Raw genomic sequence first — 17,559 nt, 5'->3', positions numbered from 1 at the left:
GTCTGCTGCCTCCCACCGCGGCCCCCATAGGTGGCCAGTGCTGCAGCTGCCACCATCACCTGGGCCCATGCGTTTGGTCCCACTGTACGTGAGTGTGCCACCGCCGTCAGCCCTCCACTGGGTTTGCCCCCGGGGCCTGCGTGGTCCGTCTCACTGTGTGCAAATGTGGGACCGTGGTTAGTCTGCCCCACACCCTGACTGGGTCCAGGCCACTTGCGCGCCTAGGTCTGGGGATCTTTTCTGCCCGACCCTGCTCCGCTGCTGGCTCCGCCCCTCTTACCCTCCCGGTTGAACAGGTCGTTATTGTCGGACTTCCGTATAATTCAATTTTCTTTTCTTTGGCTATGTCTTTGTTGTATTCAAACTTGGTTGTGGGAGAAGGCACAGTGTTTCCACCTATGCCTCCATCTTGGCAGAAGTCTCAGGATGTGTTTATATTTCTAATGGAGTTAACAATTGTTTGCAGAGTATATTCTTGGTCTTTTTTAAGCTAGAAGCATCTTTCTGCTGTACTGTTCAGTTCTTGGTCAGCTTTATTTTGATTATGGTAGTATATTTAAAAAGCATACAGTTTTTTTAAGAAAGCATATAATTTATATGAACTGTCCAGGTACATGCATTGTTGATTGATTTTTAGTTTCTCAATAGTTTTCATTGATCTAGTAAAAGTAGAATTAGACTGTAATGTATGAACATTGAGATACACTAATGAATCAAAACTAGTACTACCCCTTTCATCAGAGACCTACTTAGAAGGTGTCTGATTTGGTAGAGCCTCCAGAATGCTGGCATAGGTCTGGGATGTCCAATTTAGCTTAACATGCCTCTGGTTGGAACCTAGGAAGATGATTTGGTTGGGGACTGATGACTGGAGGCCCACAGCCAAATTTATCAATTCTTTATGTTGGAGTCAGCCTCTGCCCTGCTGCAGAGCAGAGTTCAACCCCAAGATTTATTTGGGGGTTACCTTGTTCTTCCAAGATGATCTGGGGCTAGTCCAGATCCCTTAGGGTGACTACAAATTGTACTTCTCTCCCTCTGTTAATTTGCATGAGCACTAAGGTCGGGGAGAGAAAATCAAATGTCACTGGATTGAGCATCCACCCTTTGTTAGACAATATTTAGGTAAATGACTAGTAAGTTAGAATTATGTGACATAGAAGAATTCCAAAAAAGAACAGCAGTGTTAGGTGATTAGAAATGGATGAGAAACCTATAATTTTCATAGGTAGTATTCTTGATGTAGTAATTGTGGTGTTACAAAACTGTGATTAAAGATGTGCTCATTTAAACACTGGCTGAAGGTTAAATCATTTTAACTGTTTACCCACTGTTAAAACACAGATTTTTAGAGAATGGTCTACATTAAGCTTGCTGTGAATGAATTTTTTAATCTTTTCCTCAGATCAGGATGTAATAGGGAGGTGGGCAGAATTTAATTTTTTGGCTACTGAGAGTTAAGTGACGCATATATCTAGATTTGTTTTTTGATACCTTTTAAAAACATGCCTCAGCATTGAAGTGTCCTTAAGAATATCACATTATATCATAAGAGCTGCCTATGGAAGGAATGCAGCAGTATTGCAGTGAATAAATTTTTTATGAGTACAGCCAATGGACGTTAAATAAAAAATGATGGCTTCTTGGATTTGGTTGCAGTGTCAAGTTGTAACTCAAAAATACTAGGTTCATAGACTGGGGGTGGAAAGACAAGAAGACATTTAGTTTGAGAGGCAGAGAATGTTTTGCATTCTTTGTAAAAGAGAGATGAGAATCTTGAGTGTAGTTTTGCATCATTATTAATGGCAGAACTACTTAGCTGAAATGAAGTATAGAAGTTTTTACTATTTTTTCCTTCATTCAGCTGGTGTATAGGGAGATGATTGGTGGTTAAATGCATCTGTGGCTACATTTATTTAGGGAACACTTATTTGGTTATCCCGGTCACTGGACAGCATAGCCATAGGAGACTGTAGCATAACTGCCCATGCTCTGTGGTCATGGACATGCGTACACATACAGATCTGTCTTAAATTGCTTTATTGGGTAGAACTAGAGTTCTGGCCAACATGGAGGTATAGGTAGAAACCCTTCCCTTCCTCACACAACCAAAAGGAAGATAACAATCAATCTAAATACAATAAACCAGAAGTGCCAGAAAATCAAACTGTGGGGAACTCTGACAATGAAGGAATTACAGAAACATTCAAATGGACCAGTAGAAAGAAGACGGGCAGCTGGGCGAGAGGAGAAGACCAACAGCAAGGCCTTGGACTTCGTGGGTGGGGCTGGGTGAGAGGTCCCCTGGGCAAAGGCAGCGGACCAAGTGAGCAAGGAAGAGCTGGCTAAATGGGAAACTAAGACTCAAAGCTAACTGTAAACTATGGGAAGAGGGTTGCCACAGCAGGAGAAACTCCATCTCACACAAGAGTTCATTGGCAAGGCGCTAGAGCCTAGCAAGCGAGCCTCATTGTTCCCTCTCTGACCCCTCCTCCATGATCAAGGAGGGCTGCCCTGCCTGGGTGAACACCTTACAACATAACAGGTGTGCCAAGACAAAGAAATGTGGCCCAAATGAAAGAACAGATCAAAACTCCAGAAAGAGAGCTAACCAATGAGGAGATAACCAATCTATCTGATGCAGAGTTCAAAATACTGGTAATCAAGATGCTCACAAAAAAAAAAAAGATGCTCACAGAACTGATTGAGCTTGGTGGCAAAATGAAGGAACAAATGAAGGCTACCCAAAGTGAAATAAAGCAAGATTTTCAGGGAACGAACAGTGAGAGGAAGAAAACCGGGACTCAAATCGACAACTTGGAACAAAAGGAAGAAAAATGTATTTTTCTTCCTTTTCCAACCGAACAGAATGAAGAAACAATCCAAAAAAATGAAGAGAGGCTGAGGAATCTGTGGGACAACTTTAATTGTTCCAATACCCGAATCATAGGGGTGCCAGAAGGCAAAGAACAAGAGCAAGAAGTTGAAAACATTTGAAAAAATAATGAAGAAAACATTCCCCTTTCTGGTTGAGGAAATAGACTTCCAGGAAGTCCAGGAAGCCCAGAGAGTCCCAAAGAAATGGGACTCCAAGAGGAACACACCAAGGCACATCATCATTAAGTTACCCAAGATTAAAGATAAAGAGAGAATCTTAAAAGCAGCAAGAGGAAAGGAGAGTTACCTACAAAGGAGTTCCCATAAAACTCAGCTGATTTCTCAAAAGAAACCTTACAGGCAAGAAGGGGTTAGAAAGAAGCATTTGAAATCATGAAAGGCAAGGCCCTACATCCAAGATGACTCTATCCAGCAAAGCTATCATCTAGAATGAAAGTGCAGAGAAAGTGTTTCCCAGATAAGGTCAAGTTGAAGGAGTTCATCATCACCAAGCCCTTATTATATGAAATATTAAAGGGACTTATCTAAGAAATTGAAGAAGATCAAAAACTATGAACAGTAAAATGACAAACACAACTATCGACAACTGAACCACCCCCCCCCAAAAAAAAAGAAAAACAAAAACTAAACAAACAACTACAGTAGGAATAGAATCAGAGAAATGGAGATCACATGGAAGGTTTTCAGTGGGGAAGGGGAAGGGAAGAATAGGGGGGAAAGGTACAGGGAATAAGAAGCATAATTGGTAGGCATTAAGTAGATGGGGAAAGGTTAAAAATGGTATAAAAAACAGAATTCAAAGAACTTATATGTACAACCCATGGATATGAACTGAGGGGGGATACTGAAGGGCTGGGGGGATGCAGGGGAGGGGGGATAAAGGGGGAAAATTGGGAAAACTGTAATAGCTTAATAAAATATACTTAAAATCACTTTATTGAAGTATATACATTAAATGTACCCATTTAAGTGTATAGCTCAATGAATCTAACAAATATATAATTAACAGAATATTCAGATTTATATATTTAGTTTGACTGTGCTGTCAAGATATAGAAAATTTCCATTAACCTAGTAAGTTCCCTGTACCCCCTCCTCATCAGCCCATACCTGTACTCCCACCCAAGGCAAGCTTTTACCTGCTCACTGTCACTATACATCAGATTTGTATGTTCTGGAGTTTTATATGTATAGAATCACACAGCATAGACTCTTATGTTTGGCTTCCTGGCTTAGCATAATGTTTTTCGAGATTCATCCTGTATTGTTCTTATATTAGTAAGTCATTCCTTTTTTATCTTTTAAATCCCCACCTGAGGATATGTTTTTATTAATTTTAGAGAGAGGGGGAGGAAGGGAGGGAGGAGGTGGGAGAGAGAGAGAGATAAGGGAGAAACATCGATCATTTGCCTCTTGCACATGCTCTGACCGAGGTCCAACCCCAACCTGGGTATGTGCCCTGACTGGAAATCAAACTTGCAACCCTTTATATGGGATGATGCTCCAACTAACCGAGCCACTTGGCCAGGGCAGTCATTCATTCCTTTTTATTGCTGATTAGTCTTCTACTGTGGTATTCTGGATATGCTACATTTTATTCATTCACTTGTTAATTGACCTTTGGATTATTTTTATTTTTTTATATTTTGAATATAACTGCTGTGGGCATTCAAGTACAAGTCTGTGTGTATGTAAGTTTTCATTTCTCTTAGATAAATACCTACCTGTAGAATTCACTGGGTCACATGGTAAGTTTATGTATAGCTCTAAAGAAACTAACACACTGTTTGCCAGGGGTTTGCACCATTTTATATTGTTGTCACCATTCAGTTTCTTGACTTCCTTGTCAACAACACATGGTGTGGTTGGTCTTTAATTTTAGCTTTTGAATTGGTACATGGAAGTATTTCATTGTGGTTTTCATTTGCTTACCCTGATTAGTAATGTTGGACATCTTTTCTTGTGCTTACTGACCAGTAGTACATCTTCTTTGTAGGGTATCTCTTCAGTTTATGTGTGTGTTTTTAATGGGTTATTTATATTCTTATTATTGGTTAATAAGAATTCTCAATATTTTCTGGGAAATATTATTTACTCCTCATTAGAATTTTACTTGCTCACTTTTAAACAGTTGGGATATAACTGATATACAACATTAGTTTCAGGTGTACAACATAATCATTTGATATTTGTATGTACTGTGAAATGGTCACCACATTAAATCTACTTAACAGCCATCATCACACAGTGTTACAAATTTGTTACTTTTGTGGTGAGAACTTTTAAGATCTACTCTCTTAGCAACATTCAAATGTACAACGCAGCATTATTAACTAGAGTCACCTTGTTGTACTTATATCTTCATGACTTATGTATTTCATAACTGGAAGCTTGTACTTTTTGACCAGCTTCACTCATTTTGCCCATGTGCTGTCTCTTGCCTATGGCAAACACCAATCTGTTCTCTCTATCTATGAGTTTAATATTGTCATTGTTTTAGATTCCACAAATATGTTAAAGCATATGGTGTTTGTCTTTCTCTGTTTGAATTATTTCACTTAGCATAATGCCCTCAAGGTTCATTTATGTTGTTACAAATGGCAATATTTCCTCTTTTTTATGACTGAATAATACTCCATTGTGTGTGTATGTATATATACATTTTCTTTCTCCATTCATTGATGGGCAGTTAGGCTGCTTTGATGTCTTAGCTATTATAAACAATCCTGCAGTGAACATGGGGGTACCTATATCTTTTTAAACTAGTATTTTTATTTTCTTCAAATAAATATTGAGAAGTGGAATGGCTGGATCATATGGTAGTAGATCATTCTATTTTTATTTATTTGTTTATGTTGAAATGCATTTTATTTATTAATTTTTAACTTTTAACTTTTTGAGGAACCTCCATACTCTTTTCCATGGTGGCTGCACCAATTTGTATTCCCACCATCAGTGCACAAGCGTTCCTTTTTTTGTACATCTTTGCTAATACTTGTTATCTTGTCTTTTTTAATAGCAGCCATTCTAACAGGTGTGAGGTGATATCTCATTGTGGTTTGAATTTGCATTTCCCTGATAATCGGGGATGTTGAGCACATCTTCCTGTATCTGTTGGCCATCTTTATGTCTTCTTTGAAAAAATGTCTATTCAGATTTTCTGCCATTTTTAATTTGGATTTTTTTTTTTTTTGCTGTTGAGTTGTATGAGTTTTTTATATACTTTGGATAGTAACCCCTTATCAGATGTAATTTGAAAATGTTATCTCTCATTTGGTGGGCTGCCTTTCCATTTTGTTGATGGCTCTCTTTGCTGTGCAGAAGCTTTTCAGTTCATGTAGTCCCGCTTGCTTGGTTTTGCTTTTGTTGTCTTTGCCTTGGGTGTGAAATACAAAAGTCCTTGCCAAGACCAGTGTTAATGAGCTTACTGCCTATGTTTTTTTCTGGGAGTTTTATGTTTTCAGCTCTTATATCCAAGTCTTTAATAAATTTTTAGCTGATTTTTGTGCATGGTGTAAGATAGTCATTCAGTTTCATTCTTTTTCTGTTCAGTGTTTCAAACACCATCTATTGAAGAGATTGTCCTTTTTTCACTGTATATTCTTGCCACTTTTGTCATAGATTAAATGACCATGTATGTATGTGTTTACTTCTGGGTTTGGTTCTGTTCCATTGATTATGTGTCTGTTTTTACTTCAACAACATGTTTTTGATTGCTTTAGCTTTGTGATATAGTTTGAAACCGGGAAGCATGATGCCTCCAAGCTTTGTCTTTCTTTCTCAAGGTTGCTTTGGCTACTTAAAGTCTTGTGATTCCATACAAATTTTAGGATTACTTGTTTTTTTTTTTGAAAAATGCCATTGGAATTTTGATAGGGATTTTCTTGAATCTGTAGCTTGCTTTGGGTGTAATGAACATTTTAACAATATTAATTCTTCCAATCCATGAGCACAGAATTTGTGTCATCTGAATTTTTACCCTTTTATTTTCTTGTTTTTTTTTAACTAAAATACATAAATACTTTATTTTATTTTATTTGTTCAGCCATGAGGTCCAAGGAAATGCAAGTTCTTGGGAGTTAGAAATAATACCCAAATGTCAGTCAGGCCAGCTTTAGAGGTTGTGTAGAATCAGTGGAGTGTGATTGCCTGCAGTGAATTTTGGCATTTTCAGTTTGCCAAGCCATGTGTAATATTTTGTCTAGCCTGTGTAGCAATTTCTGTGGTAACTGTCCAGCTTGAAGAGAATTGTCAGAATCATGAAGTATAAACAACTGAGTTGTTTATAGTACTCAAAGCGAAACAGTCGAGAACTATTGGTTTATCACTTAACTAGTAAATCAAAGTAAATCTCATTAGGCAGCACTACAAATATCCCTAATCATTCCTTTATTTGTTCACTCATTCATTCATGCATTCAGTGAGCATTTATGAAAGAAACACCTACTGTGTCCCAGGAGTTACCTGGTTAAATGCTGGAGTTTTAAAGGCACATATTCTGCCCTCAAGGAACTCCCAGTCTGAACTCCCAATCTGATCTCCCAGAGAAATGTGGAAATGATGGTGTATTATGAGAAGTGCTGATAACAAAAGTCTGTTCCAAGGGAGACATGCCCTGTATTCATCTTACTGCAATTTCCATGGTACAGGTATGTGACATTGCTCCTCTCCAGAGTAAGAGCTGCTTACATAGCTTTAATCAGTCTTTAAGTTCCAGTGTGACAATGGGGTTCCATACCATTCTGACAAGTCACAATAGACCCAGAAATAATTACCAGGTTCCCATTGCTGAGCACTTAGGGGATACACAGTTTGTCCTTGCAGAGGACACTGCTAACTCTCATACTTCACTCACTCAACAAGTAGTTAATGAGAGCAGTCACGGGCTCACCACTCCTAGACTCCCTCCAAGGCTATCCAAGCGAGGACTCTGCCCTTGACATGTGCCCTCAAGAGTTGGACTCATTTGGCAAAGCACAAGTTTGTGTCTGGAGGGTGCATGAAGGAGAGTTCCTTCTCTTTGAACTTTCAAATGCAGGCCTGAACATTGCAAGGCACACTTCTGCTGGAATGCCTTGCCTGGCTTTTTGTTTGTCACTGGTGATTTGGGCAAAAAGGTGGAGTGTGTACATCTTGCTTTACAAAGGGCCTGACTCACAGTCTGTGGTGTGGGCAACCATCCAGCTACAGGCATTAAAGAAACAGCAAATAAATTGCCCTCTGCAGCCTTTCCTTTCTCTCTGGGACCTATGTTCTCTTCAAATAAAATGAATTTGAGATGTGAGTTTCAGCTTCTGAGTCTGACTATATATATTAAGTTATGCCAGTAACAACACAAGGTGGTTTTAAAAATGGTATTTTTAATGATTTTCACAGGTTGGCTTTGCAGAGGTTTGGTATTAAGTGAAATCTCCTTCCCGTAACCCTGCCTTCCGGGAGTGCTCCCTGAGACTCACTTTCTCTCCTCGCTCATCTAGTGGAGTCAGCAACCCAGCATCTAGGGAGGGGTTTCCTGTTAGTTGGTCACCTCCATTTACTCTGTTGTAAGGTTTTGAATTTCTAATCAGCATTGCCGAATGCACCCACCTAAAATTATGCCCACTACAGACTGCAAGTCAGCAGTAAGGGAATACCTCCAGCTCTTGTGAGCAAGGAGGCTGAGCAGGACTGAAGTTCAAAACTGAGGTCTGCTGTGTTCACTTAGAGTTGATGCTTATGGTCGTATTAAAGCTTTTCAATAAAAACATTTTGCATAGTTCATCTAAAAAACAGTGTCAACAACTAAATCTTGATGATCACTATAAATTGAATTTTACAAATGCCCCCATGATACAGAATTATACAATTCATTCTCTAAAAATATTAAAAAATATCCCGATTTTACTTTTTAATAAATTCCTCATTTAATGTAATTCCAGAAATAATTTACATAGAAAGAAGCAACAGAACTGAATCTGTACAAAAATAAGAGCTCTCCATTTTCCATAACACCTTTTGTGTAATGAATTTGTGAATATAAAAAAGTCAGTTTAGAAAATTATAAAAAACATTGCTACACTGTCATAAATGCTCTCTACATTCTCTAGGAGAATATACCTTTGGAAATAGTACAGCTATTGGGAATTCTGAATGAAATTCAAGTCCTGTGTGTGCCACAGATGCCTGCTACAGGGCAGAATTCAAACCCTGTCTGCCCCCTTTGCCACTTCTAGAAATCATCTGTGATTTTCAGGAAGATACAATTCTTCTTTCTTCATATGTCATTGGTGATTTCTGTGGATGTCCTTAAAGTGACACTCTGGAAATCATAGGTAAGTGTTACGAAGTAGGAAACAGAACTGAAGGCCACTCACTGCCCATTCACAGACCACACTCACCATGTGCTGTGCATAATCCTTTTCCTTTGGATTCCGTTCCAGCTGGGTTATGGAAATGTGTGAAGCATCAGCAATCATGGGGATGACAGCTCCACAGGAAATGGCAGAGATGGCCATCCCTACCTGGCACGTGGAGAGGCTCTTCCCCTGGGGACACGATTTGTAAGAGATGGGGAATTGCAGGAGTGTGTACACCACACCACAGACAAAACCCGAAAGGGCGCTGCTGCCATGGGCCACCGGGGCAGCTAATTCCCGAAAATTGGTGACAGTGCCCATTCTGAGACATCCCACCAATTCCAGAGGAAAGGACACCAAGTTAAAAACAGGAGTGCTGAAATGGCTGGGTTGATTCCACTTTTGTACTATTTTGTATCTTGTGTACATTATGGCTTGGAAGTCAGAGAAGTTTATCATAAACCCCAAAATACCACTGTCTGAAGGTGTTGTTCCTATATCACTGATGTAAGGGAGGAAGGGCTTGACATGCCTGGAGAGCATGGTGACCATGTAGGAGACGAGTGACCAGGTCACTAGAAGAAAGGGGACGAAGGCCATTCCCTTCAGGAAGCACAGTATCCTGCCACCCAGAGCGTGCTGTGCGCAGCTGGGGTGGGTGCCAGGCTTCTCCATGGGGCAGGGCAGGAGGCTCCTTGACGGTGGAGGCAGGCCCAGCCCCACTTAACTATCTTTTGAATAAAAGTTACAAAAATCGATAAGGTCTAATTGATTAATGTCCTCACTTATGAATTATGCTTTTTCTGTACTATCTAATAATCTTTGCCCACATGGATCATGAAGATTTTCTCCTAGGTTTACTATTGTAGAAGTGTCATAATTTCCCTTTTATGTTTAAGTTATGATCTTACTTCAGGTTAATTTTTGTGTATGGTACAAAGGCAGATTGATACTAATATTATTCCATGTGGACACCCTGGCACCTTTGTCAAAAATCATTTCATCATATATTTATAGGGTCTATTTCTGGAATCTCTATTCTGTCCTATTGATGTATTGTGTCTCTCTTCTTACGCGACTCTCACACTGTCTTGATTACCGCAGCGTCACAGTGAGCCTTGAAATCAGGTACCATAAACTCTCCAACTTGTTTTTCTCTTTCATAATTTCTCTGACTAGCCTAGGGTCTTAGTATTTCCATCTAAAATTTAAAATTAACTTCTTACCAATTTCTGCAGAAAAGTTTATTGGAATTTTTATTGTGATTACATTTAATCTGTAGATTAATTTGGGTAGAACTGACATCTTGATAATATTGAATCTTTCTATCTATGAATATGAATATGGTATATCCATTATTTTTTATCTTATTTCTATCATCAGTGTTTTATAATTTTTAATGTAAGTCTTATATATTGTTAAATTTATCTTGAAGTATTTAATATTTTTGGATAATATTGTAAGTGATATTAAAAAAAATTTAAACCCCAATTTTAAAATTTTAAACCCCTGGTATAAGAAATATAGTTGAGCCCTGGCTGGGTAGCTCAGTTGGTTGAAGCATCATCCCAGTATGCCAGGGTCGCAGGTTCAATTCCCCATCAGAGCACATACAAGAATCAACCAATGAATGCATAAATGTGCGGAACAAGTCGATGTTTCTGTCTCTCTCTTGAATCAGTTTTCTTTATCATGTCTCTCAAGGAATTTGTCCATTTCCTTTAGATGTTTAATTTATTAGCATCAAATTGTTCATATTATTCCCTCCTTATTCTTTTAATGTATGTAAGATCTGTAGTAATGTGCCCTTTGCCATTCCTGATACTGGTAATTTGTGCCTTCTCTCTTTTTGTCTTAATGAGTCTGGCTAGCAGTTTACCATTTTCATTGATTGTTTTCCAAGCAACATCTTTTTGTTTAATTAATTTTCTTTATTTTTTGAAATTATATCAATATTTGTTCTTATTTTTTTAAATATATTTTATTGATTATACCATTACAGTTGTTCTATTCCCCCCTTCATTCCCCTCCACCCGCACACTCCCTCCCCCACCATTCTCCCCCCTTAGTTTATAACCACGTGTCTCAAGTTCTTTAGATTCTATATTTCCCCCACTATTCTTGCCCTCCCCCTATCTATTTTTTACCTACTGTCTATGCTACTTATTTTCTGTATCTTCTCCCCCCTTCTCCTCCTCCCACCCCCCTGTTGCTAACCCTCCATGTGTTCTTCATTTCTATGGTTCCACTCCTGATCTAGCTGTCCTCTTGGTTTGCTTTTGTTTTAGGTGTGGTTGTTAATAACTGTGTGTTTGCTGTCCTTTCACTGTTCATATTTTTCATCTTCTTTTTCTTATATAAGTCCCTTTAGCATTTCATATAATAAGGGCTTGGTGATGATGAACTCCTTGAACTTGACCTTATCTGAGAAGCACTTTATCTGTCCTTCCATTCTAAATGAAAGTTTTGCTGGATAAAGCAATCTTGGCTGTAGGTCTTTGGATTTCATGACTTGGAATACTTCTTTCCAGCCCCTTCTTGCCTGTAAGGTCTCTTTTGAGAAATCCGCTGACAGTCTGATGGGTACTCCTTTGTAGGTGACTGTCCCCTTATCCCTTGCTGCTTCTAGGATTCTCTCCTTCATTTTAGTCTTGGCTAATGTAATTATGATGTGCCTTGGTGTGTTCCTTCTTGGGTCCAACTTCTTTGGCACTCTCTGAGCTTCCTGGATTTCCTGGAAGTCTATTTCCTTTGCCAGACTGGGGAAGTTCTCCTTTATTATTTATCCAAATAAGTTTTCCACTCGTGGCTGTTTCTTTCCCCCTTCTGGTACCCCTATAATCCGGATGTTGGGACGTTTAAAGATGTCCTGGAGGTTCCTAAGCCTCTCCTCATCTTTTTGAATTCTCATTTCTTCATTCCTTTCTGGTTGGATGTTTTGTTCTTCCTCCTGGTCCATTCCATTGATTTGAGTCCCAGTTTCCTTTCCATCACTATTGGTTTCCTGGATGTCTCCCTTCATTTCAATTAGTTTAGCCTTCATATGTTCCTCCAATTTGTGACTGTACTCTACCAATTCTGTGAGCATCCTGATAAACAGTGTCTTGAATTGTGCTTCTGAGAGGCTGGCAATTTCTCGGTCGCTTATAGTTATTGGCTCTGGGACTTTGAGTTCTTCTTTGTTCTTATTTTTACTATTCCTTTTCTTTATTTACTTTGGGTTTACTTTGCTCTAATTCTTCTGTTATTGATTTTGGACTTGACTTCTTTTCAGTAAGTATTTGGAGACATACATTTCTCTTCAAGCACTGCTTTAGCTGCATTCTACAAATTTAGATATGTTGTATTTGCACTTTCTACCAGTTTAAATATATTTTCTATGATGCTTTTTGTTTATCCCTTGACTCATGGATAGTGTTTTAACTTAAATATTTCAACATTTCTGTAATAGCTCTTTGTTACTGATGTATCATTAAATATTTTAATACATTTATTTTAAATTGTGGTAAAATATACATAACATAGAATTTATTACTTAAATCACTTTTAAGTGTGTAGTTCAGTGTCCTTAAGTGCATTCACAATGTTATGGAGTTCTTACCACCATCCATCTCCTGAACTCGTTCATCTTTCAAAACTGAAACTGTGTTCATTAGATAACAAATTCCCATTTCAGCATGTGTCTTCTGTTGAGCATTGTTATAATAACTTTTTATTTTAAAATAATTTTTAAATTTTATAATAGCTTTTTAAATTTGCTTGTTTGCTACTTCACCATCTCTGTCTTTTGAGAGGTATATTGATTTGTTTTTTGTCTGGTTATGTTTTACATTCTGCTTTTCCCCCTACAATTCTGGCATTTTTAAAATTGGGTTGTGGGCATTATGAATGTTTTCCTGTTGTGTTTGGACTTTGTTGTGTTTATTTAAAAAGGTTTGTCTACATTCTAGCAGTCAGTTATTTACAAATCTGTGTAGTTCTCTCTTCTTTGGGTATCTGGTTTGCCACCTTCAATTGCCTCAGTCTTCCTGAACTCTGACCTCTGACTCCTAGTTAGCAAGACCTGTCTGTACTTTGTTTTGGATTTCCCTATGTGTTCCATGCCCCAGAATCTTCCTAGGAGGCAGAAGGTCCCAAAAGGCAGAATGCATGCTACCAACGGGCTCATTTTATTTGTTGCCCTTCTCTGAAGGCATTACTGTGTTTTGCTGTCTGTGGTCCAATGTCTAAAGAGAGTTGTTTCCTGTAGCTCGGTCAGTTTTCTAGTCGTTGCAGCAGGGCATAAATGTGGTCTTTGTTAGTTCATCATGGTTGGAAGTGGGAGCCGCCACTGGTTTTAATGTAGTTCATAATACTTTTTTAGGTGTGGTAAATAACATAAGTATCAAAGATTCACCTTAGTAAACCTGTGAAGATAGTCTGATCTTTTCTTGTTGCCTTTTAACTAGTATCTCCTTGCTCTGTGGTGATGGTACCCATGGCGGAATGACTCAGCAGGATATGTACAAAGAAGACAGCATCTGGAAAGATTCAAGCTCGTTTTGCCACTGCTTTGTTGTGTGTGTCTTTAGACTATTCAGACTATTCAAATATCTGTTTCTTTGTCTGTAAAATGAACGAAGCATGTTAAGCTGACCTAAGATCTGAAGTTTTTTTCCAGTTGCAAAATTCTGTAATTCTGTATTATAGCTATAAATGTCACTGTAGATTGAACTCCAAGCTCTGAAACCAGTTAAGCATTATTTAAAAATTAAAAATACGGGTCTGTCTCTGGCAAAGTTTGTTTCTCTTTTTTAAAGATGTTATTTATTTATTTTTAGAGAGAGGGGAAGGGAGAAAAAGAGGGAGAGAAACATAAATGTGTGGTTGCCTCTCATGCACCCTCAGCGGGTACCTGGCCCTCAACCCAGGCATGTGTCCTGACTGGGAATTGGACTGGCAACCCTTTGGTTCGCAGGCTGGCACTCAATCCACTGAGCCACACCAGCCAGGGCAGATGTATCATAATTTAACAGTCCTCCATTAGCGGATTAGTTTATGCTTTGCTGTTATACTCAACGTTATAATGAGTATATTTACTTGTAATTTTTAAAAAGATTTTATATATTTATCTTTAGAGGGGAAGGGAAGGAGAGAGCGAGAGAAACATCAATGTATGGTTGCCTCTCATGCATCCCCTGCTGGGAACCGGCCCGCAACCCAGGCATGCGCCCCGACTGGGAATCAAACCAAGATCCTTTGGTTCAAAGGCCCATGCTCAATCCACTGAGCTATGCCAGACAGGGCTACTTGTAATTTTTATATTTACCTTAGATTGTTATGTATATTTTAACCTAGCTTATGTTGTGTTTTTTAAACCATGCATAAAATTTCAATTTTTATGTATTTTGATTTATCAATATATAGTTTTTTTATGTTTGTGAGTATTTAAAAAAATTTTTGAAAGGCTTTATTTGAGATTTAAAAGATGTTTACCAGCATTTTTATGTTTACATTTTTGATCAATATGCAATTTATTTTGGTGCAAGAGGATTCATTTTTATTTTTTTCCCAGTTGGCTACCCATCCATCTTCTCCCACTGATACACAATTTTATCTTTATCATGTCCTAAATTTTCATATATATGTATATATGTATGGATTGTCTCTGGATTCTCTCTTTTTCATTGATATATTGTATCTGTTTTTACCTCATAACCATGCTGGTAACTATTGTAGCATTATAATGTAAAATTTATAACTGTAGTTTAATATCTGAGTTGGCTAGTACTCCTTTTCACTTCTCTTTTTTAAATTATCTTCCCAGTTTTACTTGCATGTTTGTTTTTTGTTCACTTTCATTGCTTAATTGATAAGTTCTGTTGTATTTTGGGGGGATTGCATTATACTTGTAAAACAAAATAATTCTAGGTCAAAGAATTGAAATTGAGCCTCTCTTTTCCGGGTCAGATAGACCATTGTATTTGTTCAGCACTGCACAGTACCTTTAAGAGATTTTATCATGTGAATTTTGCACTTTTCTTGATAACCTGATTCTTAGGTCATTCATCTTTTTTGTTACTCCTATAAATGAAATGGTTTTCTCCTTTGTATCTTCTAAAGTAGTTGCTTATATTTTGTTTTTATGTTAACTTTATTGGCTTTTAAAAAATAGCTTTAGTTCATTTCTTTGTGTTTCCATGAATTCAACCATGTAACTTTACTTCCTTCTAAATATTTAAACTTTTATTCCCTTAACTAGTTGCATGAACTGTTACTTTTAGAACAGTGCTGAGTAATTCTGGTAATAGAGAATATGTTTTTGGCTTTTTTCTGATTTTATTGGGAATATCTCTAGAGTTTCTTTACTAAGTACGATGCTGTTTTTTAGGGTGAGATCTAAATAAATATATACGAGGTCTGTCCAGAAAAAGTCCAACCATTGTTAATATAAGGAGAATGGTTTGCACCACATCAGTGTAACCTGGCAGTCAAGTAGAGTGGGTGGGAATGCACATGTGTGAACACTGATGACTTCACTGTACTAGTCAGTGGGGGCAATAGGTACCATTGGGTAAGCAGGTGTACTGTGTGGCCATCACATTAAAAATGACTGAGTGAGTAGAGCCATGAGTCTGCATCAATTTTTGCATTAAAATTGAACATTCCACTGCAAAAACTACTGGGATGATTCAGAAGGCTGCATATATGGGCAACAGGTGATTGGCAGCTTCATCATGACAACACGCCTGCTTATGTATCACGTCTTATGCAGAGCTTTTTGGTGAAATGTCTTATCACCCAGGTGACTCAGCCCCATTACAGCCCAGATTTGGTGCCCTGTGACTTTTGGCTTTTTCTAAAACCAAAATCACCTTTGAAGGGGAAGAGATTTCAGACCTTCGATGAGATTCAGGAAAATATGATGGGGCAGCTGATGGTGACTGGGAGAACTGTGTGAGGTCCCAAGGTGCCTACTTTGAAGGGAACTGAGGCATCATTGCTCTATGTACAATGTTTCTTGTATCTTGTGTATTCTTCAATAAATGTCGCTATTTTTCATATTATATGGCTGGATACTTTCTGGACAGGCCTCATGTATCTCTTACTATGTTGAGGAAGCAGCTATGTCCTTTTAATTAATTGTGATTTTTAAAAATTCAGGCTTCTATTCTTTTGTGTTGATTATATGTTATTGGTATTTTTATTTATATGTCTCCCTGCTTATTTATGTATTTCAGTTTTGTTTCCATGGATACTTTAGACATGTGTTTAAATTATTTTGTTTAAACTGGTTTGTTTGAAAATGAAACAAAAAAATCAAAGTACAGAGGGTAATACAGAGATTAGAAAGCAAATAAATTCATTTCCACTGATAACAGACTGATAGATTTGCAAAATCACTAGTATACTGTGAATTAAATGTTTCTGTATAATGTTAACATATTACAGAATTATGATATATGACTTTAAATATTCTGTTTCTGTATATATTGACTTTTTTAGCTAACTTATTTGCAATTTTTAACATACTACTGTTGGTATTACCATATACATACTTGATAATCTACTTATGATACCAATTCATGTAAAAGGTAAGAACCTTGTCATAGTCTAGTTCTGCTTACCACCATCCCTAGCCTTTGTGATATTGTTGTCATGTATATTACACCATACACTATAAACCCACAACACAGTGTTTTAGTTTTTCCTTTAAACAGTCATTTTTTAAAAGATTTTATTTATTTACTTTTAGAGAGTGGGGAAAGGGGAGAAAGAGAGGGAGAGAAACATCAATGTGTGGTTGCCTCTTGCACACCCCATACTTGGGGCCTGGCCTGCAACCCAGGCATGTGCCCTGACTGGGAATTGAACTGGCGACCCTTTGTTTAGCAGCCCACGCTCAATCCACTGAGCTACACCAGCCAGGGCCTAAACAGTCATTTTTTTAAGAAATTGAGAGAAGATACATTTAAAAATTTTATTTTTATTTTGTTTTTATCCTTACCAAGGACTTTTTTTGGTCATTACTTTTAGAGAGAGGAAGGGAGAGAGAAAAACATCGATGTGAAAGAAACATCGATTGGCTGCCTCCCAGGAGTACATACCCAGACTGGAGATTGTATTTGCCCAGTTAGGGATGGAATCCACAACCTAGGTATATGCCCTTGACCTGGAATCGAACCCGCAACCTTTGGTTATAGGAACTCTCCAACCGAGCCCCACAGGCCAGGGAAAGAAAGATGTTTTTTCTGTTAACTCATCAATTTGTCATTTCCTGTGCTGTTCATTCTTTCCCAAAGATGTGAGTTTTCATTTGGTGTCTGTTCCCTTCAGCTTGACAGAC

General features: G+C 37.9%; 2 protein-coding genes across 3 annotated transcripts in view; one reads left to right on the top strand and one right to left on the bottom strand.

The window, feature by feature from the left end:
• Positions 1-17,559, top strand: part of TTC28 (tetratricopeptide repeat domain 28) — a 583,146-nt gene that overhangs the window by 82,642 nt on the left and 482,945 nt on the right. The window lies entirely within an intron of this gene.
• Positions 9,080-9,917, bottom strand: LOC118991249 (DNA damage-regulated autophagy modulator protein 1-like). Its single transcript, XM_037052405.1, has one exon. The coding sequence runs from the start codon at positions 9,906-9,908 to the stop codon at positions 9,204-9,206; it is 705 nt and encodes a 234-aa protein (XP_036908300.1). The 5' UTR covers positions 9,909-9,917; the 3' UTR covers positions 9,080-9,203.

Source organism: Sturnira hondurensis, unplaced genomic scaffold (genome assembly GCF_014824575.4).
Source record: "Sturnira hondurensis isolate 20B ecotype Veracruz unplaced genomic scaffold, ASM1482457v3 Scaffold0007406, whole genome shotgun sequence".
Lineage (NCBI taxonomy): Eukaryota > Metazoa > Chordata > Mammalia > Chiroptera > Phyllostomidae > Sturnira > Sturnira hondurensis.
Note: the sequence above shows the minus strand (reverse complement) of the source record. Positions and strands in the feature narration are given on the sequence as shown.